Source organism: Benincasa hispida, chromosome 12 (genome assembly GCF_027475165.1).
Source record: "Benincasa hispida cultivar pf3 chromosome 12, pf3_genome.v1.1, whole genome shotgun sequence".
NCBI classification, from domain to species: Eukaryota; Viridiplantae; Streptophyta; class Magnoliopsida; order Cucurbitales; family Cucurbitaceae; genus Benincasa; species Benincasa hispida.
This window is the reverse complement of record NC_143489.1, coordinates 26,204,529-26,232,284: the sequence shown is the minus strand read 5'-3', so window position 1 is coordinate 26,232,284 and position 27,756 is coordinate 26,204,529. Positions and strand designations below refer to the sequence as shown.

At 37.4% G+C, this 27,756-nt stretch overlaps 1 protein-coding gene across 2 annotated transcripts; it reads left to right on the top strand.

Annotated features, from left to right (window-relative positions):
* Positions 1 to 547: 547 nt before the first annotated feature.
* TWN2 (valyl-tRNA synthetase / valine-tRNA ligase (VALRS)) lies at positions 548 to 23,804 on the top strand. 2 transcript variants are annotated; one of them, XR_016525240.1, is made up of 21 exons: positions 548 to 902; positions 1,415 to 1,471; positions 1,639 to 1,808; positions 1,907 to 1,979; positions 2,428 to 2,493; positions 2,590 to 2,673; positions 6,703 to 6,780; positions 6,888 to 6,971; positions 7,108 to 7,187; positions 8,137 to 8,194; positions 8,267 to 8,569; positions 8,680 to 8,850; positions 9,205 to 9,404; positions 13,549 to 13,951; positions 14,044 to 14,295; positions 14,378 to 14,707; positions 14,793 to 14,878; positions 21,881 to 21,972; positions 22,643 to 22,742; positions 22,905 to 23,050; positions 23,216 to 23,804. XR_016525240.1 is itself a non-coding variant. In XM_039020001.2 (20 exons), the coding sequence occupies exons 1-20, from the start codon at positions 840 to 842 to the stop codon at positions 23,370 to 23,372; spliced, it is 3,138 nt and encodes a 1,045-aa protein (XP_038875929.1). In that variant the 5' UTR covers positions 548 to 839; the 3' UTR covers positions 23,373 to 23,804. The 2 variants fall into 2 exon arrangements, 1 of the variants encoding a protein (XP_038875929.1); XM_039020001.2 differs by having other exon boundaries at positions 14,378 to 14,878.
* Positions 23,805 to 27,756: the final 3,952 nt, after the last annotated feature.

Sequence of the window (27,756 nt, the reverse complement as noted above, 5' to 3'; positions counted from 1 at the left end):
GCTTTATGGGTAGGAAATGCACGTGTTGACTAAATGAAAGACTGTTTTTAGAAACTATTCTTTTAGTTTTTGAAATAGAGTGTTTTTAAATATAAAAAATAATCAAAATATTCATAAATATATTAAAGTGTTATTATCTATCGTATATTGATAGATTACTATCATCTATCATTGATATATATTCATAGATTTCTCGCGGTAATATTTTACTAAAATTAAAAATATTTTCAATACTTTTTTAATTTAAAACAAATTTCCTTTTGAAATCTCTTTAACATTTTTTAAAATGTTTTTAAAATTGAAAAAACCGAAAAATTGAATTGGATATCAAATATATTTTTTAAGAACTAAAAACTCAAAAATAAAAAATTAATTAATTATCTATAATATTTTAAAATTTATAGATCAAATAAAAATCAAATTTAATTTTTTAAAAACTATTAAAACTTACCGCAAAATAGGTGTAACATCTTATAATCAGATTAGACAGAATATATATTTTAAATTGACAAAAAGTATTATTCCTTGACAACAAAGCCGTATGTTTGACTATTTCTCCGTTCCTCCCTTCCTTGTGCTGCACTCAAATTTTCTTTTTCTTTTTCATTTTAATTTGTCATTATTATTATTATTATTTTTTCCCCTTAAACCCTATCTCACATTTGGCCACCCCTTCCCTCTCATTACCAGTCACTGCACCCTGCCCCGCCGCACGCTGCACTCAGCTGCCGCAGTCTCAGCCTTCCGACAAGATCGCCGACGTCCCCTCCGTCCCCTCCGTCTCGCACTCTATATCCTCCTCGAAGCACTGGTTAGTGATTGGTTCATTTGATTTTTAGATGGAACCGGAAAAAAAACCAGAAGTGGAAGACCCTGAGAAGAAGAAGAAGAAGGAAGAAAAGGTTTCTTTCCCTTGTGTTATTTATGCTTGATGTTATTGTTTATGACTGCGTCGATACTTGTAAGGAGGATGCATTATGTGCTTAGTTTTGGCATTTTAACTTTATTTTTATTAATGTATTTCAATTTATTGTTTGGTCATATCTAATTGAAAGGAAAATTACCTTTTTCCCCTAACTACTCATGGAAGTTTTTGAATTCATTGCCATTTCTTGTAGAATTTTCCCTGCTCCCCAGTAGCATTGGTCCAGAAGTTGAATTCTCCTAGTTTTAGTTGTTTATATTCCAGGGAAATGTGCCTTGAAACTATTCTACTGGAATTTATTTCTAGAAAACTGAACTTCTTCAAAGGCATTGCGTGTTAGTGTGTGTCTAGGTCGGGTGAATTAACTTCAAGAAATTGTTTCTCTTAGCACCCGATAACATTCATTCTTGTGTAGTTTTTATGTTCTATGTTTTTGAAGAAATTTTGTTGATTAGTACATCTGTTGGTTGATGAATATTCACTCGGCAGGCAAGAGAAAAGGAATTGAAAAAGAAAAAGGCTTTGGAGAAAGCTTTGAAGCTGCAGGTAATGTTTATGGTTTATCGATCGTATCAAGCTTTTCTGTGCAGTTTAAGATACTATTCTTTCATTTTCCACTAGAACTCATTTTACTGTGTGATTTATTTGTCTAAATATGGAAATTGATGGCTTGAGTTTGTTATTAATATTTAACTTTTTCCCATTTATTTTAGGCCCAACAAACATCTAATGCTCCTAAAAAGAGTGAGAAGAAGAATGCCAGACGAGGTGGAGATGAAGAAAATGCTGAGGATTTTGTTGATCCTGACACCTCTTTTGGTAAAAAGAAACTATTGTCTCAGCAAATGGCAAAGCAATACAATCCAAGTGCCGTGGAGAAGTCGTAAGTCTGACTTGTTAGTTTTCTATGACTTTCCATGCCTTGATTAATTCTATATTATCTGATTGCTGCAATTTGTTAAATTCTTGTTTTGTATCTAGGTGGTATGAGTGGTGGGAAAAATCAGGGTTTTTTGTTGCTGATGCTAAAAGCTCCAAGCCGCCATTCGTAATTGTGAGCTTCTTTTATGAATTTGATTTTTGTTTCTTGAAGTTTATAACATAAGAACATCTTTGTATACTTTTCAGTTTTCATTGATACAGGGCAAAACTCCATATTACTTAAAAATGGTTAATTAAGATTTTTTTTGTCTTTTACATGTAACTTGCTATGACCATATGATGGATCTTCCCTTCTTATTTTGGACCAAAAGTCTGATTAAATTCTGTGTTAGTGAATTATTCATGATTGTATTTTTGGTTCTTTCTTTATATGTTTTTCATCTATTATGAAAATTGTGGCAAGCGCTCCTACAGGCTATAGCCACATTCTTCCAAGCAATTATGTGACTTGACGTCCATAAATTAGCACATTTACATTACCTAGATTTAAATATGTTTATTGAATTGAAATCTTGTAGAAAATAAATTTCAATGGTATGTTTAATCTTTTCATTTTGCAGGTGTTGCCCCCACCTAACGTGACAGGGGCCCTCCACATAGGTCATGCTCTTACTGCCGCAATTGAGGTGCTGTAGGATGCATTTACAAATATTTTCTTCCTGCTGTTTTATTCAACTGTGTGAACTTTTTTCTTCCAAGTGATTTTTTTTGGTGTTATGCAGGATGCCATTATTCGATGGCGGAGAATGTCTGGATACAACACCTTGTGGGTTCCTGGGACAGACCATGCTGGGATAGCTACTCAGGTTTTCAACTTTTGTGTTTTACTTTTCATTTCCTTTGACATTGATGGGACAGGCCATGCTTTAGTAAGCATGCCAATACAGTTTTTTCCTTAGTGGTTGAATGAATTTATTAATTATTTTTATTAACAAGAATGAATGAATTATAAATTAGAGACTGCATTTCTACTTATAGGGCTTCTTAGTAGGATGACTTTTAAGTGACATTGATGAAATGGGCCATGCTCCCGAGTTTTCTATTACATTGTGTTATGCTTTACATGATATGATGGAGGGGATTATCTCTGTTTAGGGAAGGGGAAGCTTATTATGGAAAGCAAGTTTCTTCATTGAAGTATTTGGTTGGAAAAATAATAGGCTATTCTATAGGTTGAGCAAATATGTCTTTGAGTTATACAAAAAAGGATGATTTTTTTTTCTAAAGTGTTGAAGGTCTCGGGTGGGAGTTGGAGATTTGGTCCAATTTCATATATCAACACGAGTTCACAGATCTAGTCTTTTTCTTAAAAATGTTACTTATTTTCCTCAAAAAAATATTGTTATTATTACGGGCAAGACAAATGAGCTTTCTTAATATATATTTTTTCTTTTCATTGTCCCTTTGTTGATTGGACGGACCTTTTTCTTGTGAGGCCCCATTTTCTTTACTTTAATTAGTGAGAGATGGTTCTTGCAGAAAGAAAAGGAAAAAAAATATAAAATTTCTTAACTTAAAACTCTAAAGGGTATTATCAATTATAGGATTATGATAGAACCCAAATGTATTGTAAGATAAAAAGTAACCAAATTGCAAGATAAACTAAGTGTTTGAGGTAGTTAAACCCTCCCTCTGTTAAGATTTCTCGCAATCCCTAAGTCACTCACCAAAATAATGTCAAACTTTCTACTTTCCCACTACCTCTATTTATGATGGAATACCATAAGATAACAACCTCCCTATCTAATTACTAATATGCCCTTAATGTCATAATAATGCCAGTGTTTTCGAGGCGACCCAAGGCGCGCGCCTAAGGTGAGAGGCAAGGCAACCTTGAGCCATTGCGCCTTGAAGACAGCTAGGGCGAGCACCTTCAACCAGGCGCTTGCCTGGTTGTGCCTTTTGTCGCCTTGCTGCACCTTCACCATACATGAAGGCGAGCGCCTGTCTTTCTTTCTCTTCCTTTTCTCATTCAAATTTTTTATAACAAGTGAGAAATGAAAAATCACGAGAAGACAATTGATTTTATAAAGACTAGGAGAGTCAGAAGATTAGAAAGATAAAAAATGAAGAAGAAGAACGAGAAAGAAGATACAGAAGAGGAGTAGTGGAAGAAAAGATAGAAAAGTGAAAAATTACCGTACAAGAAGAAAAATAGGAAGAGTCAGGGAAGATAAAGAAGAAAAAGAAGAAGAAAAGTCCTAGTTATGAAAATTCACACCTTCATTTTTTAATAAAGAGAGTTGGTTGCATGTTGCATGTAGTATCTCTCCTCCATGAATGCCAAATGGCCATCTGTTTCTCTCTTCCACTCTCCATGATTGCCAGATGGTGTGTATTTCTCTTTTCCAATTTGTATCTTGCTAGTATCATTTTCCATTTAAGAAGAAAAGCCAACTACTGAACAAATGACATTATAAACATATTTTGTTTAATTGCATAAACTCACTCTCATAGAACTATTTGTTTTCTAAATTACATATGTTTTTTTTTTTGTAATTATCACGAAAGTTAATTTTTATTTAAATATTAAATAGCTTGATTGATATTTTTGTATTTTGAAAATTAAATACTTTTATATTTTACTTACTATAGTTTTAGATAATATTTATTTATTATTTTACCAAGGTGTGCCTTGCTTAACTCGGGCGATGCCTTTTTATCGCCTCTCATCTTGAGGCGATTGAGAGACTTGTCACCTTAGGGTGTGCCTTGTGCTTTGAAAACACTGAATAATACCCTAATAACATTCCTATTATTATCGGCCCCTAAAACACACTTGTCCTCAAAGTGTGGTTAAATTAAACAAAAAACAAAATTGGGTATAGAGTGGACTATAGTTGTTAAATCCTTTAGCAACTTGAAATATAGGCTTGTGCAATGGCAATTGGTGGATGTGAGCAAGTGGTGAGCGACAACAATGAAGACTTGCAAGGGTGTGCAACAAGAAAGGTGAAATGAAACAAAGGAAGAAACACTAAAGGGAAGAATTGCAAAATTATGAGCCACAAATGATAAACAACCGGAAACGGATTGAGAAAAGGGCCTAGTCCAAGAACCCTTGTATCTCCCCTTTCAGCCTTTAGAAGGTAATGGGCTTTATCCGATTTCATTAAATTTAGCGGCAACGATGAAGACTTGCAAGGGTGTGCAACAACACAAGTGAAATGAAACCAAGGAAGAAAAACTGAAGGGAAGAATTGCAAAATTGTGGGCCACAAATGATAAGCAACCAATGGAGAAAAGGGCCTAACCTAAGAACCCTCGTACCTCCCCTTTAAGCCTTTAGATTTAGCCTGCATAGACCAATTATCAAGCCCATGGTTAACATTTCTATTTGATTCTTCTTTATTCACACAACGCTTATTTCAATCAGTAACATTTCTGTCTGTACTTGTCTGTGCGCTTTCATTTCTTCAATGAAAAGATTTGTTTCTGTTTTTTAAAAAACCAGTAATCAGCCTTATACCCACACACCCATCTTCATCCAGCTTGGGTTGTTGTTTTCCCCAAGTTTTCATCTCTTTGCATGCCATCCCTCGTCGGCGACGACCATTGTTAGGTATCATTTATATTACCATTATTTTTTTAAAAAACTTTTGTTTTCTTCTTGGCCTCCCACTTTCGATTCCTCCATTGCCACTTAACAAGCCTTGCGTCGGCATTCCTTCCAGGTTTTATCTCCAACCTTCAAACAAAAATCAGTGATGATCTCTCTTAAGACACTTTTTTGGCGGATCTCTCTTGGTCACTTTGCCTCCTTCGCCTTGGAACACATTACGTGCCCCTTGGTAGGTTTTTAGTTACTGGCAAATTATTGATTGGCTTCCCCAATTCTTCTTCCTCGGTGTTTTCCAGCTGCTCCGTGTTTTGGTTTGTTCTACATCTTCTGGTTGCTCTTTCTTTCACTTTTGTACAACCTCATTCTTCCTCAACAAATTCTTACTATTTTTCATATATTTTTTTGCTTTCATACGAGGTCTTTCCTCTTCAATCCGCCCTTATTTCTATTTCTCTGCCATATCGATTTCCCTGTCACTATGCCTTTACTAGATAAGACTTCTGATTCTTCCTATCCCCCTGCCTTTGTTCCTTTATGCAGATTCTTTCTTCTGTGTGGCTTACAATTTCTTTTTTCTTCCGATTCTCCAGCCTTGCTCCTCTTTCCTTATTGTTTTGCAGTTGCCTCTTCCTCTAAGAATTTATTTAGCGATCTTTTCTTATAGTTATGCAATTTCTTCTTTAGTTTCTTTGAAACTCTTACTTCCTTGTATCTAGATACAAATCGATGATCAAAATCAAATGCTCCAACCCTTCACGAATATTTGCATTTATTTCCATGGTCAGGGCCAAGCAACTCTATTACCAATGGATAGAACCCAAAAGATAAAAGGTAAACCAACTACAAGATGAACATTTGCATCTATTTCCATGGTCAGGGCCGAGCAACTCTAATACCAATTGATAGAACCCAAAAGATAAAAGGTAAACCAACTACAAGATGAACCAAGTGTTTGACCTGCCTTCTCTTGAGATTTATCTCAAGCTCTAAATTACTCACCAAAATAATGCATAACTTTCTTCCATTCCACCCCGTCTATTTATAATTTAATACCATAACTACCTCCCTACCAAGGAAAGAACCACGACTATGCATCTGCTACCTATCATTATCCACAGACCACAATGGCACATCTCACTTTTTGTGTGCTTATGTAGTCATGTTGATGAGTAAACTGTAATCTTCCAGTAGAAGTTGGTCTTTGCCTGTCTTGATTTTCATCTGCTCATGTATATATGGCGGTTACATAAAGTTTCTTCTTTTCCTTTTATAGGTGGTTGTAGAAAAGAAGATAATGCGAGAAAGGAATTTAACCAGGCATGATATTGGTCGGGAGAAATTTATGTCTGAAGTAAGTTTGAACTCTACATTAACTGTCCTTTCTTTGGTTTTATTTTTCATTGATAAGCTGGTTCACACTGCATTTTACTAAATGGTTTCATCAAAATTTTCGTGAAGGTCTGGGATTGGAAAACCAAGTATGGTGGTACAATTTTAAAGCAATTGCGTCGTTTGGGTGCCTCTCTTGATTGGACCCGTGAGGTAAATACTTCATATTTTCGGCTGCAATTGGAGTTGATATTACATTATGGGCAGTACTAAATATTTCATCATATTTTCTGTGATATTTTGTTTATTAACTTCTGTTTTATAAATTTTGCTAAATTCTTGTCCTTAGTGCTTCACAATGGACGAGAAGAGATCGAGGGCTGTCACAGAGGCTTTTGTCAGGCTGTTCAAAAATGGACTTATTTATAGGTATGTGTGAAGTTAGGTGACATTTGTTGATTTTGAATTTTGGAGGTGATTAGTGGACTTGGGAAAGCAACTACCAAGTACTTAATGGTTAGATCGGTAAGCTATGAACTCAGATGCCTTTGGAAATAATGTGTGAGTCTTGGTTGCCACCTAGGATATTTATATCCTATGAAGTTTGTTAATGCCAAATTTTGTTAAATTAGATGATAATACTGTAGGAATAGGGTTGATGTTTGCATGAACTTGCGCTGATGTTGAGAATCATCATTTAAGAAAGAAAATCATTGGAGGGGTTTCCTCTGCCACAGCCTTAATGTTGTTTACTTTTTGTTTTGATGTACCTTCTCTTATCAAGGAAAGAAAGAAAAAGAAAATGGTGGTGCCATTGTGGTCTAGCCTGGCTGTTGCCCACTTGCTTACACAAACAAGTACTTATATATTACTCTAATCAAGTTACCATGTACAGATACTTAAAGGTGTCCGTATTCATTTTAGTATTTTACAAAAAGTTTGACAATTAAGTGTCGTTAGAGATTATTTTAGTTATACTGGAAAGGACAGACTTCGTCATAAACTTGATCTGATATTAATAATCATCATTAAGCAAAGATGGAAAATGTTTGGAGGGGTTTCCTCTACCCCAGTTTAAGGTTGTTTACTTCACGTTTTGTTTTATTAATGTATCCTTTCTTATCAAAGAAAGGAAGAAATAAAAATGGTGCCTTTTGGTCTAGCCGGATGTTGCCCACTTTCTTACACGAAGTACCTCTATATTACTCTAATCAAAGTTGCCATGTACAGATACTCAAAATTGTGTGCATTCACTTTATGAAAAGTTTGACTGTTTAATGTGGTCTGAGATTTGTTTCTTGATAGGACATTGTAATTATAGTTATTGGTTAATGCTGCAATATGAATAATATGAATTTTGTTTTTCATTTTCCTCCAGGGATTTGCGTTTAGTCAATTGGGATTGTGTCTTGCGTACTGCAATATCTGATATTGAGGTTGGTTAAATGCTATAAGGGATGTGTTTATCAATGCATTTTGTATTTATTAATGCTTCTGTGCATGTTTAGGTGGATTATATCGATATCAAAGAGAAGACTCTTCTCAGGGTTCCAGGATATGAGAACCCTGTGGAATTTGGTGTTTTGACTTCGTTTGCTTATCCACTGGAAGGGGAATTGGGTGAGATTGTGGTGGCCACTACTAGAGTGGAAACCATGCTTGGGGATACTGCGATTGCCATTCATCCTGACGACACGAGGTACAAGCATCTTCATGGAAAATTTGCTATCCATCCATTCAATGGAAGGAAGCTTCCTATCATTTGTGATGCAATTCTTGTTGATCCAAAATTTGGAACTGGCGCTGTTAAGGTAGGGGTTGCCTTTTGTGCGTCTGAGTATTTCCATAGTGTTATTTTGCTTCCATGATGCAAGCGTTTCTCCAATTCCCTCCCCCATTTGGCCATTTCTTATATCTGCAGATCACACCTGCTCATGACCCAAACGATTTTGAGGTTGGAAAGCGTCATAACCTTGAGTTTATAAATATTTTTACCGATGATGGTAAAATAAATAGCAATGGTGGCTCAGAGTTTGCAGGAATGCCACGTTTTAAAGCCCGAGAGGTGGTAGTGGATGCCTTGCAGAAGAAGGTACTATACTGTTGTTAGCTCGATGGATTTGTTCTTTTGGAATGTTAATTACGAATTAATTTTTCCTGGACCTGTTGATTTGGGAGTAAATATATATCTTTTTACCCCTTCATGTTGGCCTGCAGAAACTTGAAAATATTTTCCATATGAAACTAAATTCTCTACTAAATATATTTTGAATTACTTGATGGGAGAGCTACTGGCTCATTTGAGAGTTGAAAACTATACTTCTAGCAATCTTCGATGTATGGTGGCCTAATTTATGATTTTCTAACTTTATAAGAGTGTCACATTGCAATTTCTTATTTAGCGTCTGGGATATGTCGATTGTGTCTTCTTATCTTCTGTCTGTAGGGTCTTTATAGGGGTGCTAAAGACAATGAGATGCGTCTTGGCCTTTGTTCAAGGAGCAATGATGTTGTGGAGCCAATGATAAAGCCTCAATGGTATGTTAATTGTAAAGATCCAGCAAAGCAGAGTCTTGACGCTGCAATGGACAATGAATGCAAAAAGCTCGAGATCATACCAAAACAATATTCTGCTGACTGGAAGAGGTTATTTTTTTATTTGATTAACTTGCTTTGATTTTAAACTTAAAAAAATTTGTCAACATGATTTCAATTGTTCTTTCTGGCTAGGCATATTAGAATATTTTGTCATTGTTATTTTTATGGATATGGATGAAGAAAAGGGGTCGCACTTGTTTAGATGTGATCTTGTTGAGAGGTCGGTAGCTTAAGGACTCATAACCAATCCTTGATAACCAAAGGGCTTTGGTAGTATTGCTAGCAAGGATGAGTCTCACCCCTTTGAGGGGTTTTCGGGTGGGGTTAAAGGCACCTATTAGAATCTTAGGTAGGATATTTCTAATGAGCTTCCCTCTTTCTCCCCATTTGTCCTTTGTTGGTTGGAGAGGGTAAGGATACATATTTCTAGGAAAAATTGTGGGTGTGGGATGGTCCTCTTTGCTCTTTGTCCCCCCACCACCACCCCCCCACCCAAACCACCGGTTTCATTTCTCTTTCTTTGAAAATCTTCTTGTTTCTAATCTTTTAATTTGGTGGGGAAGCTTGTTTCCCTTTTCCTTCGGGTTCATTTGCTCTCTAACTGAAAAGGAAGCGGTGTGTTTCCCTTTTCCTCCAGGTTCATTTGCTCTCTAACTGATAAGGAAGCAGTGGACGTTGTCTCTATGTTGTTGTTGGGGGAGGTTAATTTTAGGCATGGAAAAGAGATTTTTCGCATATGGGATCTTGATCCTCAGGATAGTTTCTCTTGTAATTCATATTTTCATTGTTTGATGGATCCTTCTCCTTCTAGTGAGTTTTTTTGGCCCTCTAGAGGATGAAGATTCCTAAGAATGTGAGATTCTTTATTTGGGAAGTTTTTACATGGACATGTAAGCACTTTGGATCGACTCTTGAGGAGGATGTCTTTTTTTTTTTTTTTTTTTTGGATGAAAACAACTTTCATTGAGAAAGAATGAAATGATATAATATAAGGGTATACAAAAAAACAGGCGCACCAAAAAGCTAACCCCTCCCTAAAGAAAGGGTTTCCAGTTAAGTTAGATATTACCAAGCGAATAATTACAAAAAAGCTTCGAAATCGAAACCCAAAGCGAAACGTGAAACCTCACTAAGGACTAAACCTCGTAAAGGGCCTTTGTCCAATTCCCTAAACGCCCTATTGTTTCTCTCACCCCAAATGTCCCACAACATAATGCACACCCCAACAGACCACAACAAGCAGCCTTTCTCTCTAAAGGGCGGATGGAAGAGGAACTCCTCGATCACCACACGAGTATCCCTCTGGCCAACAATCTGCATGTCAAATCTTGTAAGAGGTAGCTCCACACAAACCTTGCAAACTGGCAACCTCAAGAAGGTGATCCAAGTTTTCCTTTGCCTTCCGAGAAGGAATACAATAAAAGGAACCCGTTAATGAAGCCGTCTTCTTGACAAGTCTATCCAAAGTCTTCACACGGCCAAGCAAAACCTGCCAGGTAAAGAACATGATTTTCTTTGGTATCTTAATCTTCTAGGCCACGTCAAAGATCGACTCACTAATAGGAGAGGGATCCAATAGCACTCTAAAGAACGATTTACAAAAAGAAGCCATCAATAGGATTGGGCTTCCACACACGAACACCCGTCCCTTCTCCCTTCTCTAAAGTTGCACCCTTCCAATAGAGAAAGAAGAGACAACCTCCATCGTCTCCCTATTGGATAAATGACAACGAAAATCGAAAGAAAAGTACACAGAGTCCCCGACCACACCAAAAAGTCAAGTGATAAAGATGAGGAAAAACGAAGTGAAGGAAGACAAGTGATAAAGATGAAGATGAGGAAAAACGAAGCAAAGGGGGCTGTCCCCAACTCACTAATCTTTCTAAAAATACGTCTCCTTACCATCCCTCACAATGTAACGAACCAAATGGGAGAACGAGGGAAGCTCTGTTGTTAGTGGGCCTATTTTGTTGTATTCTCTACCAGATAGTGGTGGAAGGCCTAGATCACATTCTTTGGAGATGATAGTTTGTGCATTTTGTTTGGAACTTGTTCTTTCAGATGTTTGGTTTGATGCTTGCCTGTCATAAGGGCACTGGAGATATGATTGGGAAGTTCCTCTTTCATCTACCCTTTTGTGAGAAGGGTCGTTTGTTATGGTTGACAAGGGTGTGAGCTATCATGTGGAATCTTTGATGGAGAGGAACAATAGAGTGTTTAGAGGGTTGGGTAGGAGCATAATGATGCTTGGGTCCTGCATAGGTTTCATATTTCTCTTTGGGTTTGACTATGAAGTTCTTCTGCAATTAATTCTAGAGAAACTATTTTGCTTGATTGGTCCCCTTTTCTTTTTGGGGAGGTCCTTTTTTTGGGATTCGTTTTGGATTTTGGACAACATTCGTTTTACTACTTTTTATTGTTGTAAGAGTATTCCACGTGAAGTAATGAATATGTTTCTACTTAAAAAAACCCACTTTAATATGATCGTGATTTATAATTTCATTGATCAATGAAGTAATGAATATGTTTCTACTTAAAAAAACCCACTTTAGTATGATCGTGAAATAGACACAATCTCAGAGTACTATTAATTTGAAATTTGTAGTGAATGTGGCCAATCATTTATGTTTATCTGTTAGCAATTCAAGTCATGATATTCTTATCTATTGGGTTATATGGGAGGGAGAAAGTTTGGTGGTTTTCAAAAGCAAAGGAAACAAGTTTTGGTGGAATATAATGAAAGCTGAAATACATTTTTGAAATTTCCTCTTCAATTAGGTTAGGAAAATGGCTTCTTTGGTGATATCCGATAAAATTAGCTCAGGAAATGGTAAGATTGCTTTTTCTGAAATGATATTTGGATTAGAAATCAGTCTTTTTTCAAAAAAGGCTCCCAATCAGGGATTGGTTATCATCATCAACAGAATTAGAAATCAGTTTTTGGGTCTTACATTTCCTATTCTTTACTTGGAAGAAAATTTTGTGGGTTTAATAAGATTGGGAGGAAGTCTCTGGATGATGGAGAGTTATGGTAAGGAAAATATTGATGCCGAGAATTGGTAGTTCTGAGGGTTGGGTATTATAGTTGATTAAGGGCGTTCTAATCACTAAAAGGGAAGATAGGAGAAGCTGGAATTTAGATACGGGGCAGGGATTCTTTTCAGTAAAACCAGTTTTCATTTTCTTTTGCTCCAAATGACAGAGAACAGGGAGAAGTTGTCTCTTGAAAGCAGTGGTTCATACATTCACGGTGAGATCTTTGGTGCAAAAATTGATGGTGTTAAGCATGCTGTATTGAGTCCCTCTTATGTGAAATCGTATTTGGAAAAAGGAAGTGGCAAGGACCAAACTACACTGTGGCTTTCTCAAGGATATAGCTGGGATTATTTGGTCAAACACTGTGACAGCTCTCCTTGCTCTGAAAGAAACAATAGGGTCTTTAACCGGAAGAGTCTAGCTGGGAGTTCTATTCAGATTGTTTGCTTCTAATTGATGTACTCTCATTGGGGCCTTTTGTATTACTAGTGAGTTCAAATTTACGCTAATTGGGAGCCTTTTTTGTTGACCATTTGGTCTGGTGGGGATAGTTATCTCTTCTGCCATGCTCTTTTAAATTTTCTATCGTTTCCTGAAAAAAAAGAAGGCAAAACCACATCTCAAAGAATTTTGTTGTTTCTCTAGAATACCCAAAGATTAGAAACAGTAGTTTCGTGGGTGGGGTAGAGGTATTACTGTTGTTTCTTTTTCAAGAGTTTTTAGGTCTGGATGAAATAACAATTGTGATAATCTTTTTATCCATGCAAAATTAGCAAGTTTTTTTTTTTCCCACTCTATCTGTATTTATGTGGATCTGAGTGGGTGATATCTTGTCGTTCCTCCGTATTGTAATTTAGTGGTGATTGTATGACCAAACCACTCTGTAATTATTTAAAATGAAAAAAATAACGAGATAGTGCCCTTCGTAGCTCTTGGTTTCTTGTACTTTCTTATTTTTGGGCATGGATTTTCATTGACCTCTTACCTTCTTTTTTTTAAATGAAAACACTACATTTCATTGAGAAGAAATGGAAGAATGCACTAGCACAAACATTATTCTGAAGTGAAAGAATTGCCATTAACCTCTACCTTCATCTAACCCCCATCTTTTTTATTTGACACGTGAACATATTCTAATATAGATTGTATGCTACAGGTGGCTAGAGAACATTCGAGATTGGTGCATCTCAAGGCAACTTTGGTGGGGTCACAGAATTCCTGCATGGTATGCAACATTAGAGGATGACCAACTGAAGGAGTTTGGTGCTTATAATGATCACTGGGTGGTTGCCAGAACCGAGGAAGAGGCTGAGGAGGACGCTAGACAAATTTATGCAGGAAAGAAGTTCCATTTAACACAAGATCCTGACGTGCTTGATACTTGGTTTTCCTCGGGGCTCTTTCCATTATCTGTGTTAGGTTGGCCTGATGACACAGAAGATTTAAAGACGTTCTACCCAACATCAGCGCTGGAAACTGGTCATGATATTTTGTTTTTCTGGGTTGCTCGCATGGTAATGTTAGGAATCGTGTTAGGAGGAGATGTACCTTTTCGGACGGTAATGCAACTTCTTTCACATGCTAGGTTTTTTTTTTTTGGTTTGACTGTGTACCATCTGTGACAAATGCAACTTTAAATCGATTATTCTAGATATATTTGCACCCCATGATTCGTGATGCACATGGTCGCAAGATGTCCAAGTCCTTAGGAAATGTCATCGATCCAGTTGAGGTAATAAATGGGGTATCTCTTGAAGGCCTTCATAAAAGGCTGGAGGAGGGCAATTTGGACCCCAAAGAATTGGCTATTGCCAAGGAAGGACAGGTTAAGGACTTCCCTAATGGCATTTCTGAATGTGGTGCAGATGCTCTCCGTTTTGCATTGATCTCATACACTGCTCAGGTTTGTCTTTGATTGTACATTTGTGTTTGTTTCTGGAAACTGTGTAACTGATTACTGATTATGCTTTCTCTCTGTTTATCAGTCTGATAAAATAAATTTGGACATCCAAAGAGTAGTTGGTTACCGCCAATGGTGCAATAAATTATGGAATGCAATCCGATTTGCTATGAGTAAGCTTGGAAATGATTATGTTCCAAATAAGAATGTGACACCAGATGTCTTACCATTCAGTTGTCAGTGGATATTGTCAGTACTAAACAAGGCAATATCCAGAACTATTTCATCACTGGAATCATACGAGTTTTCGGATGCAACTACTGCTGTCTATTCTTGGTGGCAGTATCAATTATGTGATGTCTTCATTGAAGCAATTAAGCCGTACTTTTCTTCCAATGATGCAGAATTTGCATCCGTAAGGAGTCATGCTCAAGATACATTATGGTTATGTCTTGAAAATGGATTGCGATTGCTTCACCCATTTATGCCTTATGTTACAGAAGAACTATGGCAACGTCTTCCTTATCCAAAGAGTAGTACGAGGCCAGAATCAATAATGATATGCGACTATCCATTGGTGATAGAGGTTAGTTTTTCTTTGTTAATAGCATGGATGCATTTATGAGGTTAGTTTTTCTTTGTTGATAGCATGCATACATTTGAGGTTCCGTCGCAATATAGCTTCAATGTTCATGTGAGGGTAATATTTTACCTTTATATGATTTTGATTGGGCCAGATTTCAGGGCAGATTTTGTGTGAACTGGCTGGAAAATCGTCTTCTTGGTTTGGTTTGCTTGTCATTTCTTTTTGAGTTTCAGAAAGCTATATGTTGACCCCCGAACAATGCAGGGCAATGGCAAGTAACCATATTTATAAAACAGTCTCTTAATCATAAGTCGATACTTCAAACCTCAGGGTCTTGTATAGGACCGACCTTATGCGATTGAAGATGTCTAATACTGAGAGATCCTAAGAAATAAAAATGAAAAAAGGGTAGAATCAAGAATGCTCAACTGGTATAATCTAAATGGAGAATACAAAAGCTAGGAATTTGATAGCTTGAACTCTGTCATGAGCCACAGCTCACAATTCTCATTTTTCTTTTCTTCTACGCATCTCTCTACTCTTTTCTATATTTCATTGTCTCTTCAGTACTTCATAATGAATGGCTCTGTAGCACTGGTGTTTGATGAAGGTAGAGATAGCTAACTTAACCTTCTCTACTCTTCTCTATTATCCTAGTTGTCCAAAACATCTGCCTGTTCAGCTACTGTTAATAAGTTTCCCCTCCTTTGTCCTTTAAGGTTTGCATACCATGCGTACGTGAAGCTAGGAGGTTGGAAAACCTCATAGTTTTGAGATGGATATGTGGATTGTCTTGAGAGAAAATCTTTATGGGGTAGGTTGGTTTTATATCATTAGAGCAGTTGCGTATAATACCTGTCAGTCATTGATTATGACTTAATGGAGTTTCTTTGTCTGGGATGGGATGTTTTGTAATTGAAAGGGCTGCTGACTTGACCAATCAGATGCATGATTTTCAATCTATTATCATGAAATTGCTGTTCTTTTTCTTTTTTTCTATTTTGGGAAAAGAAACAGTCTCTTCATTAAGATAATGAAACGAGACAAACTCAATATACAAAACGAAACTACGAGCAACAAAAACTAGGGATCAGGAGGTGCACTCGGGCATCTCAACTAGGTTGACATCCCCTTAACACCCTCATCATCTCCAAATAATCCTAAATATCAAACCAATTCATACGACCAAAAGTTCGACAAAGCCACTTACAACTCGGCCAAAAGAAAAAAATTAATGACAAACAAAACAAAGCCACAAAACTTGATCTGCCAGCAGTACACAAAACAACAAAAAATACTACTAAAAATCGTGATATAGAGTACTCCTACGAAGCTGTCGAGATGAAAGCCCGGCAATTTAAGCTTAGTTCTTGGATTGAAAATGCTGCAAAATGTTTGGATAGTGTACACCAGGACGATACGTTAAGTTGGGCTGTTTCAAAGCATTCAAACCAAGTCAACTGCTTGTCATGGAAGATCCATTGATTCCGTTCAAACCAAAGATCAGCCAACAATGATTTCACCGCGTTGAACCATACAAATTTAACCGCCTTCTTCAAAGGAGGGCCCATCAAAATTTGCAAAATGTTAAGAGTGAAAATCATTTCCAAAGACCCATGTCAAATTAAAAATCGAGAACAATTTCAGCCAACATTGTTTCGCGTAGCAGCAACAAAAGGAAAAAGATGCAGCATTCCTCTGTGTCTTCCATACAAAGAGGGAACATTTGTGGAGAAAGACAGTGATTAGGCAACTTCTTTTGCATCACAGAGGAGCAGTTCAACTCTCCAAAAACCATTATCCATACTGAGATGTTAACTCACCGAGGGCTTTTAGTTTTCGTGCTTTCTCTAGCTGTTTGTCTAAAGGGGAGGCTAGAGATAGGTGCTTCACAAGGGATTTAACGATGAAGACTCCAGTATTTTCAATGGACCGGATTCTCTTGTCTTGATTATTTGTTAATCTCTTTTCGGTAATGAGTTTGAGGAGATTTTGAAAATCTAGAATCTCATCATCCTTCAAATTTCTACGGAAGAAAATGGATCATGATGAGGAGGGATGATCCCAACATTCTACTACTGAACCTTTTGGGTTGATAGCAATCTTATATAAGTTAGGAAAATGAACATTCAGCAGTATCTTTTCAATCCAAGGATCCAACCAAAAGCCAATTCGGCATCCATTACCAAGTTTAAAAGTCGCCATGGCTTCAATTTTCAGCCAAGATCTAGAAATGCTAATCCAAGGACTCCTTAAAATGAGGCCAGACTTGTTTGTTGTATGCCAATTAAATTAGCTGCTGCCATGCACACTTCTTATTACTCGACTCCGAAGGGAGTTACCTTCTTGTATAAAATGCCATTCCCATGCTAACAAAGCTAAATTTCTAGTTCTAAGGCCTCCAATGCCAATACCTCCATCCTCTTGTGCTCTTATTACCAAATCCCATTTGACCAAGTGATTCATCTTTCCTCCGTTGTGCCCTTCCCAAAAATAACTTCTCATTTTCCGTTCAATAATGGAAATCAATTTTTCTGGCATTAAGAATGTGGACATATAGTAGGTGGGGAGATTAGACAAAACGGATTTACATAGAGTGGTTCTTCCACCACGAGATAAATTATACCACCTCCATTTATCAAGTTTATTCTGAACTTTGTCAATGACCGGCTGCCAAAAGGAGACCTTTTTTGGGTAGCCCCAAGGGGTAGACCTAGGTATATGATGGGCAAATGATTAACTTGGCACTTAAAGAGGCAGTAGCTTGCACCTTGCTGTCTTCTATATTGATACCACAAATGGCTGATTTCTCCCATTTTACTCTTTGACCCGAACACCATTCAAACAATTCAATCGTGTTCCTTAGGTTTTCTAGTATCTCATCTTCATATTTGCAAAAAATCAATGTATCATCGGCAAATTGAAGGAGTGAGATATGAACTTTATCTCTTCCCACTAGGAAGCCTTCAAACTTTCCTTTTTCATGAAGTCTAGCTATTAAGGCATTCAGCACTTCACTAACTAGTAGGAAAAGGAAAGGTGATAATGGGTTGCCTTGCCGAATACCTCTAGTGGTGTGGATTCTACCTTTTGGCCTTCCATTTACGAAGATCGAGAATTTTGGGTTCTTTACACAACCCATTATCCATGTTATCCAAAGAGGATCAAAACCTTTTCCATTTAGTACTTTCTCAAGAAAAGTCCAATCCACGCGATCAAAGACCTTTTCCAAATCTATTTTGAGAATCCACCCCTTCCTCTTTTTGGAATGGACTCATCAACTGCTTCATTAGCTATAAGTATCGGGTCCAAAATCCTTGATAAATACACTCTGTGTAGGAGCTATTATGTTTGGCATTACTCATCTCAATCGCTCGGCAAGCACTTTTGCTATAATTTTATAGGTTAAGGTGGTTAGGCTAATAGGCCTAAAGTCCTTAACTAAAACATCTTCCTTTTTCCGGATCAAGCAAATAAAGTTCTCTTTTACACAAGCATTCAGCTTTCCATTTCCATAAAAATCCTCAAAGAGGCTCATGAAATTATCTTTGAACTACTCCCAGAATTTAATGAAGAATTCCACTGTATATCCATCTGGTCCAGGGGCTTTGTTTCTACCTAATGACCTCAGAGATTAAGAGCTTGTTTTGGGCATCTGATACTAGAGCCCATTCCAAGTTAAGGGGGATAAACCGTATTCCAATAGTCTTAGTATCAAGAGTATTATAAAAGCCCAAAAGTAAGGATCTCAAAAGGAGTTGGTCGGAATACCTTGATCATTTATCAATTTCGCGATCAGATTCTTTCTTTCTTGGTTGCTAAGAACCGGTGGAAAAAACTAGTATTTTCGTCTCCCAATTTCAACCAATTCAGCTTGCTTTTTTGCATTAAGTTCATTTCTGCTGTGTGGTAATCGGCCATTAAGTCAGCTTTTAAGGCTAATCTCAGATCAATCTCTGCTGAAGACGAATCAGAATGCCGGTTGTCTCTTTCGCTAATTTCTTCAAGAAGTCTTTCTTCCTGTTTTCTTTGACTGCCCTCAAAATCTGCATGCCATTTCTTTAAAACAGTCTTTAGGCTCCTTAATTTTAAGGATATGACAAAGCCAGCTCAACCTTGATGGTTACCACAGCTCAAGTGTCTTTCAATTACCCGGCAACAATCCTTATTTAGCAGCCAGCTGTTACAAAAACGAAAGGGTGAAGTGCTCCATTCGAAAGAGCCCACTTCAAGCAATATAGGAAAGTGATCTGAAACAGTGTGTACCTGTCTTATAACTCTAGAATTTTCAAATGCCTCATCCCAACCATTTGATACTAAAAATTGGTCGATAAGTGAGTGAGAAACCACGTTTCCTCCCTGGACCATGTGAATCGGCCATTGGACAAAGGGATTTCCAGCAAATTTGCCTCATCTATGAATTTATTGAATTTCTTCATGCCTTTCGTTACTCTTCCCACAGGGAAACTTTCCTGGGCCCTTCGAGTCATATTGAAATCACCTCCCAGGCACCTTGGTTCTGCACAGTAGGAGAATAGGGAGAAAAGCTCCGGCCAAATGATTTTTCTCTCTTTGTAATTAGTCGGCCCATTTACATTTGTGATCCAACAAACTTTTTTGTTAATGGTTGTGCATTTCACCGTCAAGGAATAGTCTCCTTTGAGAACTTCAGTGACCGCTATCTTGCTTTTATCCCATATTGTTAATATGCCACAAGATCTGCCATAAGCTTCAACACACATCCATCCAACATCTTTGGAGCTCCATAGGGCTTTAATCAAGTTAATATCAAAGCTCTCTCTTTTTGTTTCTTGGATTAGTACCATCTCAGGATTTATTTTCCTTAAATTCTCGTTTGACAATTATTTAGAAGGGTCATTTAGACCTCTTGTTTTCCACGAAAAAATCTTCATAGGACAAAATGCATCTGGAATTACTCCTCTAAATGCTGCTTTTCTGTCCAACCAAGAGTTATATCACGAGCTTCAACTATAGGTAGCAGATTGTGGAATTTTCTTGTCGAGGGGAACAAGGTTTGGATTGCCACTTTGACAAAAAACCTGTTGTTCTTCTGTCTGAAAACAGGGTATGTATATCCTCCCCAAATTCGGCTTCAAAATCAGCAACTTCTTGAACTTCCTCTGTGCATGGGCAATCAATTTCCTCATTGCTTGCACTTACAATTGAATTGGCATCATAGTCTATTGGAGCACGTAACATTTGGTACATCAATTGGAATTCCTTGCATAAAAGTCACATTTGATCTTGAGATTTTAAACTTTGAAAGCTGAAAATTATTAGACATACAATGGAGCTTAACTGACCTTTTAAGTGAAAGCCTAGGGACTTGAATCCTGACACAGCACTCCTCAAGCAAGTCTGAGTTCACTAATGTTGACCATGAGTTCACAGAAAAGGTCCTTTTCCTGATGAAATGTTTGGGAAGCGGCTTATGCAAGTGTGGATGTCTTCTATAGAGAGATGATGTTGCAGTGGCCAGTTTAAAACTCTCTTTTATCCCCAGAGCATCATTGGCAGAGATGTTTTTTCTTTTAACTGAGTTACATTGCATTCTTGGCTTGTGGAAGGAGAATGAAAAGCTGGAATATCTAAACTGCCTGAGCTTGAGCAAGATTCTTGCTTGCCTCTTCTTTGAGTTTCTTCTTTATTTTCAGGATAAAGCTCACCGTGGAAGGTCGAGGGGGCTAAAACTTCATCCGTTTCAATGTTGTTACTCTTAGAACAAGGGAGAAATGAATGGTTAGAATGTTTGGGTCCGTCCGAGCGATGGGAAGTCAGAGAAGGAATGCCAAAGGTCCTGTTATTAGTTGGCTGCTTAACATTAATAATAGGGAAGACACGTGTTGGCGACCCAATAGGCCCATCACCCTGACGATCAACTGTTTTCTCTTTCATAAAAAACGCCGTCTCTTCATCTTCTGTTGCTGTGTTCACACCAATCTGGTTTACCATTTTTGAATAGTTGGAAAGCAAACCGTCGGCCGGAGTAGGTTCAGACTTTTCCGATGGATGGTGATTGTCTTCCGACGAGGCCTTCGATGTTTGAGGGAGTTCCTTAGAACTGGTCTTGAAAGGATTTCTTGATTAGCTTGTTTTCCTCTGAGTTAGGAAGACCCAATTCGGTTTTAGAAAATCACTATCCAATCCTTCATCTTGAGCAACTTGATTCAGTCGAGCTAAATCAACTGGGTTGGTGAAGTCTTTGATAAATAAAGCATTTTGTACTTTGTTAGGCGCCTCTGGAGTTTCAATATCTCCGAAGTTAAAAAAAAAACTGCCTCTTTTTTCTTCTTAGATTTCTGTAGTTACCGGCATAAACCCGCACAGATTCTTTTTAACTTTTATTTTGGCTTTGGAACAATTAAAGATTTAATGTTTCAAATGCAATACTCTCACCAGACCTCCAAAATGAGCCTTGATGCGATGACTTTGAATGTACATCTACTCCAATAATCCAGTGGGAGATTTTTTATCGAGATCCAAAAATCCTTTCATGACTTTTGGCCTACCATGCTTGAATTTGTTCCATTTTTCAAATAGCAAATGATATTTTCCATAATCAAACCATTTCTCTGAAGTTACAATCAAGTCTTCAATCTTTCCTTGGTTAACTTTGATTACTGTTTTGTCTGCAAACAAGTGATTCAGGCTGACGTTCACATGAAAGAGCTCTTCCAGAAATTTAACTATTCCTTCCATTCATCAAACACAAATAATCTTGATAAAACCCATAAATTATTAAAATCTTCCTTTAGTACATCATTGCTTTTTCTAACCCAAAACTGAAGCACACTCTGCTTTTCGGGTGGTGAGACAGGGGAATGAACAAACTGAACTCTCTTGAAAACCCAATTCTCGTACCAGATGCAATAAAAGGCTTCGACCACTTTACAGCTCTCCACTTCCATTTCTCCCATAAGCTACCACTAGTTTTTGTATCATGAAATTGCTGTTAACAATCACAATCCTTCAATCTTCCAGGAATGGACTAATGAAGCTGTGGAGAATGAGATGGATCTTATAGTATCTGCTGTTAAATCTCTAAGGTCACTGGCGAAAGAAAGCCGTGAAAGGTTTGTTATCATTTTCATAATTCTTCTACTTTTTGGAGTTGAAAAATAATACTATCTATTTGTTTACTTGAAGTCTGTGAAGTCTATCATACAGTCATGTTCTATTTTATCACTAGTTACTTTGTGAGAATACTAGTTAGGGTTATATTGGGAATATTAGTATAATAGTAAGCACATTGTGGTAATTAATTAGGGGTGTCTTGGTTATAAATAAAGGGGCTTGGACACCTTTATTGGGGATCAATTTAGTGAGAGTTTCCATTGTGGGACTTTGGGAGAGAGAGCACTCTTGAAAGATTATTGGTATATTGTAACTTCTCACGATATGCTATTACATTCTTTGTGTTTTTTGTATTTCCTTGAGTTTCCTTGTGGTATCCTAATATACTTTAGTGGAAGCTACACTTTTTCATATCTGTTTAATTCCAAGTATCATACATACGTTATTGAATTCAATTGCCTAAGAAGATGTGGATGAGATTGAGATGATTAAGAATGAAAAATGATTAATTTAACAGTTGGGGTGGGGTTTTCGAGCTTTGAAATAATGTGTTGCTTATTGGTTTTGAGATGGAACCCCATGTTATCTAATAAATGAGATTGACAATGTGTAATAGCATAGCAGGACTGATTTGATTGTTCCTTGTTCAATTTCCCTAATTTGATTCAGGAGACCTGGCTACGTGTTCCCCCGCAACGATGCAGTTGCTGAAACTATCAACAAACGCAAGTTGGAAATAGTGACCCTTGCCAATTTATCATCATTAACGGTATATTGCCCTCCCTAGGTTGTAGATGGAGTTGATCCCACAATTTTCAGTTGTTGGGATGTACACTTTTATGTTTATTTCATTCTAATAATCACTATTATGAGCCATTTGCCTCATGTAATGCTCATATGTTCTCCATCATGTGGTACAATTTCTGTTCAGGTAATCAACGACAACGATGCTGCTCCAGTTGGATGTACAATATCTGTTGTAAATGAAAACTTGTCTGTCTATCTCCAGTTTCAAGGAGCCATTTCTGCTGAAGCAGAGCTTGAAAAGATAAAGAAAAAGATGGACGAAATTAAAAAGTAAGCCACTTTTCTTAGAAAAATTGTTGCATCTATTTCATCATCTTTTTTCACACCTTTGACTCCCTTTTATTATCTGTACCCATTTGTATGAAACGAACTGAACTGATGGGCAAAGGCAAGGACAATGGTGTGGCATTTTGATCAATCATTTTCGTGGTGCAGGCAACAGGAAAAGTTGAAAAAGATGATGGATGCAAACGGATACAAAGAGAAGGTCCGGCCGCATATTCATGAGGAGAACGTGAATAAGCTAGCATCCCTTATGCAGGAGCTTCTGTCTCTTGAAGAAGCAGGGCAACATATCCAAGCTCAGAGATAACTTTATTCAAAAGTTCTTATTAAAACCATTAACACCTTTTTCTTAGTTTTGGGAGATGGCCCATTTCGGCCAATACAATGAATAATGCTGTTTTCGTATTTAAAGCTTTATTCTAAAATCAGTCCCTACTTTTGCCGACTCCTATCGACCAAAAAATGGGGTGTCGAGTGATGCAGGAGGCCATCTATGCTTTCCAGTTTTTAGAAGGCCGAGGCCAATGTTCAGACCCTAAAGGAACTAAAGAGTATGCATCTTTTTCGTAAAGCGGAGGTTTTTTTAGGTAGTTTCATATTCTAAAAAAACTTCTCTAAATATGTATTTTTATGAAAATTCGCTAATTATTCATTCATATGTATTTTTTGATATACTCGTATTTTTCCTTTTGCATTGTTACTTTTAATATAAATTATGCTCCTAGTTTTTATGGGTCAACTTCCCTATAGATTTCAAATTATATTCAATAACTGTTGGTGGAACTATTTAACGTTATAATTGTGGGGGGTAGAGTATATGTAGGCCATTTGTTTGATTGGTTGGAACTTTTATAGCGGTTGTGTTGAGAAATATGCTATTTTATCTGAGTGGTGGTTTTGGTGCAAGCCATTGTCTTCCAAGTGGAGACGTATCTTATTATTGTTTATAGGAAGATTGTCATACATTAATGAAATCCAACTTGTAATTAAGAAGTTATGACGACATTCATCAAATTAATATTCAGGGTTTTCATCATATTTTAAGAGAACCAACTCGAGGTGCTAGATTTTTAGAGGTGACCTATGCACTTTTGAATTAATTGATCATAGTGAGTTTAGCTTAATAGTATTAACATGTGTTCGATTTTTGAATATTAAAAAAGAAAAAAAGGTTTGTCTTATTTTTTTGTCTTGTTTTACTCCGAAGGAAAAAAAGGTACACATGTAAATGTCTACATGTCATTTATTCATCTATTAGGATGAGTTAGTTTTATTAGTTATCTCGTGAAACTAAAAATGTGAATTTTAAGAAAAATATGTCCTTTTAAACTTTGAGTTTGAAGAATAGGTTTAAAAGGTTTTTGAACTAATAAATAAATTGAATTTAAACATAAAATTGAGTAATAGATGATGTGACTGACTTGGATAAGAGGAAGTGTTTAACTAAATCATCGAGATTCAAGATACTAATAAATTTCTTCCGTTTCTCTTCCATTTCATTCTTATAAACTATAAACTAATAAATCTTGATGATTTATCAATAATATTTAAATAAAAATGAATTTCTGAAAAATACTTTTTTTTATCAAATCAATTCAGATGGATTCTAAAGCAATCCAATTCTAAATGAACCATAATTACATATTTCCATTCATTTGTGATGATCAGTTGTCCGCCAAATCAGACCACTTTTATACAAATTTTATTTTAGTAAACATTGATGAAATATACTAATTAATTATATTTCATTCTTAATTTCAATTTTTTTGACCATTATTGTCACACCCCTTCCCGATTTTACCTCTTTAACTCAAAAGGAGGCGTGAGGACAACAGATACCACTCTTATGACATCTATTGCCCAACTCTACTAGCTCAATTTAAACAAATAAACTTACAGCGGAAATTTAAGAAGCGTAACTCATTTTGGAAACCAATTTATATACTTTTTAATAAATTTTACAACTTTAGTCCATCCCAACTATAACTTAATCTAGCAATATTCTAACTTGTGGTAGACCTCGACTTCTCGTAGCAACCTAGACTTTTTTGTTACATGCAACGAAGACATTAGAGAAAAAGTGAGCCTTTAAGCCTAATTAGTGGTAACAGCTTAACAAGTATCTTTCAACTTATAAACATAAAAAACAAGTCACAAAATGAGGTTACTATGCAAACCTCCATTTTGAACGAATCTGTTTTCAACCCTACCTACATATACGGTAGATAGTTAAAACGATTACTGCTTATTTTTCTATGTGCATATAGATCCCCTTTTTATGGGCTTAGAAGTTAAGCCCGTCGGTCCTCTGACCATCCCATGCAAGGTTCCTCCCACAGACTCAGGAACTTGGCCTCTCGGCCCCCTGACCATCCCGTGAGATTCTATCTCGGGCTCAGAAGCTAGGTCTGTTAACCCCTTGACCATCCTGACCACATGTTCTCCTCATGGTTTTGACCATTTGTTCATAATAATAGCATATAATTTAAAATATACTAAAAGATTCAAATAAGAAACCACTCACCGTGATTTGTTGGAACCTTTCTCTCTTCCCAAATTCCCTGGTTTCCCTGGCTTCCTTTTGAACCCTGTTTCATATTCATTTTGAAGCTTAGATTCCTCATTATTCCAGACTGTATTTCAAAACACTTCATTCTACAAATATGTTTATAAATATCTTAACTTACTTACCTTAAAATTTGGCCTTCAAATTCCAATGTGAGAGTTCTGAGTCTCAATATTTCTCCACCTGGCTTGTCTAACCTAGATTCTGTGAACACCTCTCGGTTTCCTTCAATTTTGACAGCCTTTCACTTAGAATTTCCTTACAGCGATCGTATATAAATTACTATGTGATCGTGTAAAAATTACTATGGGATCATGTATAAATTACTACGCCTCATACAGAAACTAAATTCAATTTATGAGATTTTGGCTTAAGAATCACCTGATTTGCACGAGTAATTTGGGAGAACTTCTCATTTGAACTTGGTGTTGCAGTCTGCCCGCACAGCCTGAACAACACTTGCACATTCTGTCTTTGACCAACGCAAGGGTTTTCACTATCAACACATGCCCCTTCCTAATCAACGCAAGGTTTCCTCCGAACTTGCTCTTAAACACACTTTCTAATGTCTTTTGAAGGAAATCTGTGTTGTGAGCTGAAGTGAAAGCCTTGGGTGCTATTTATAGGCGTCCAAAATTCTTCCTAGCTTAACACCTCCAGCTTGTTTACATGTCTAAATGTCTTCTACTTATGCTGCCAGTGCAACCCTTGCCACATCTAAACTGAAGTGTCCTTACCACTTTTAAACAACGCAACTCCTTTATTTTGTATGTCTTTTCATGCGCCTACCTTAATTTGCATGAAATCTAAGACATCCCTTAGTTAGCGACATGTTCGGATGAGTTAGTAACTCAACCTTGTCCTCCAAGTTTTTCTTGTCATCGCATAAACTCCTTCATGGTCGCATACTTGCTTGAATGCATAGCTTATCCAATGCTCACCTCCCATGCACCACCCTAACCTCAATATCATCGCATACCCTTACTTGGCCGCATAATTTTTCGCACGATCTACCTTTGGCATATGCGTCCATCTAGATCAATGCATCTTCTTCATCGCATGCTACTCACATCACCAACTCCATGCCTAACCAAACTTGTCCTATATGCCCGTGAAGCCTTTTCTAACCTCGAATGACCTTGGCATATAATTAACCTTCACCGCATGCCTTTACCCTTCAACATTAACGCATCACACACCATCATCGCATCGCAAAGCTTATTAATGCATGACTAGGGCTTTTCAATGCATAGCTAGTATTGACCACCATTCTTGGCCAACAACTCCATGCATCCAACATGTCTCTCATGCCCCGCCTACTCATATATGTCCAACTAGCTTCTCAAGGCCAACGCATAGTCCAAATGACCGCATTCTCCTTCCCATGCTTAGCCTTATGATTGGCGCATACTTCATAGGCCAATGCATAGCACCTTCAACGCATGCTTTGCCACCGCTTCATTCCTTAGTCGCTTGCCTAAGACCATCGCATGCCTCATCGCATGCTTCCTAGCTTCATCGCATAACCCTAGACTCATCACCTTGCCTTTGTATCGCATAGTCTTAGCGCACATTGTATGCTCATCAGTCGCATGCTCCAACGCATATTGCATGCCTAGCGCCTTGCGCTCAGCTTCTCGTGCCCAGCCTTGCGCTTATCGCCGAGCAACCATACGCTCACCCTCACGTAACACCTTAACGCCCAACGCCCACGCTCGTGCACAACTGAGCAATCTTTGCTTGCGCCTGGCCCATACTCGTTACACGATGTCCTTTACTTGACGCCACCTGGTAAATACTCGATGCTTGGCCCTTCAACACCTAGGCTACTTCCATGCTTGGCCACCATTCCCACGATCAATACTTAGCCATCAAACGTGCTCACCTAAACTCCAAGTCCTTGTGTGCCGCAAGCCTCTTGTTAGCGCATGGCACACCTTTTCGGTCAACTTCTTAGCCTAGGGCATGCCTCGCATGCCAACGCCCATACTATGCACGCTTCATGGTTTGTTCTTGGTCGTGCACTCCACCTAACCCATGGCGCCCCTATGCATCCACCACTTAGCCCACAAGACACTTTCTTGGTGCTTGCCTAACCTTTAATGCGAAGACCAAAGCCTACTAA

Excerpts from the sequence above, each read along its gene's own strand:
- TWN2 (XM_039020001.2), top strand. The coding sequence starts at position 840 with ATGGAACCGGAAAAAAAACCAGAAGTGGAAGACCCTGAGAAGAAGAAG. Across the intron at positions 2,494-2,589 it reads CTCTTACTGCCGCAATTGAG|GATGCCATTATTCGATGGCG; the intron begins GTGCTGTAGGAT and ends GGTGTTATGCAG. Across the intron at positions 21,973-22,642 it reads GCGAAAGAAAGCCGTGAAAG|GAGACCTGGCTACGTGTTCC; the intron begins GTTTGTTATCAT and ends AATTTGATTCAG.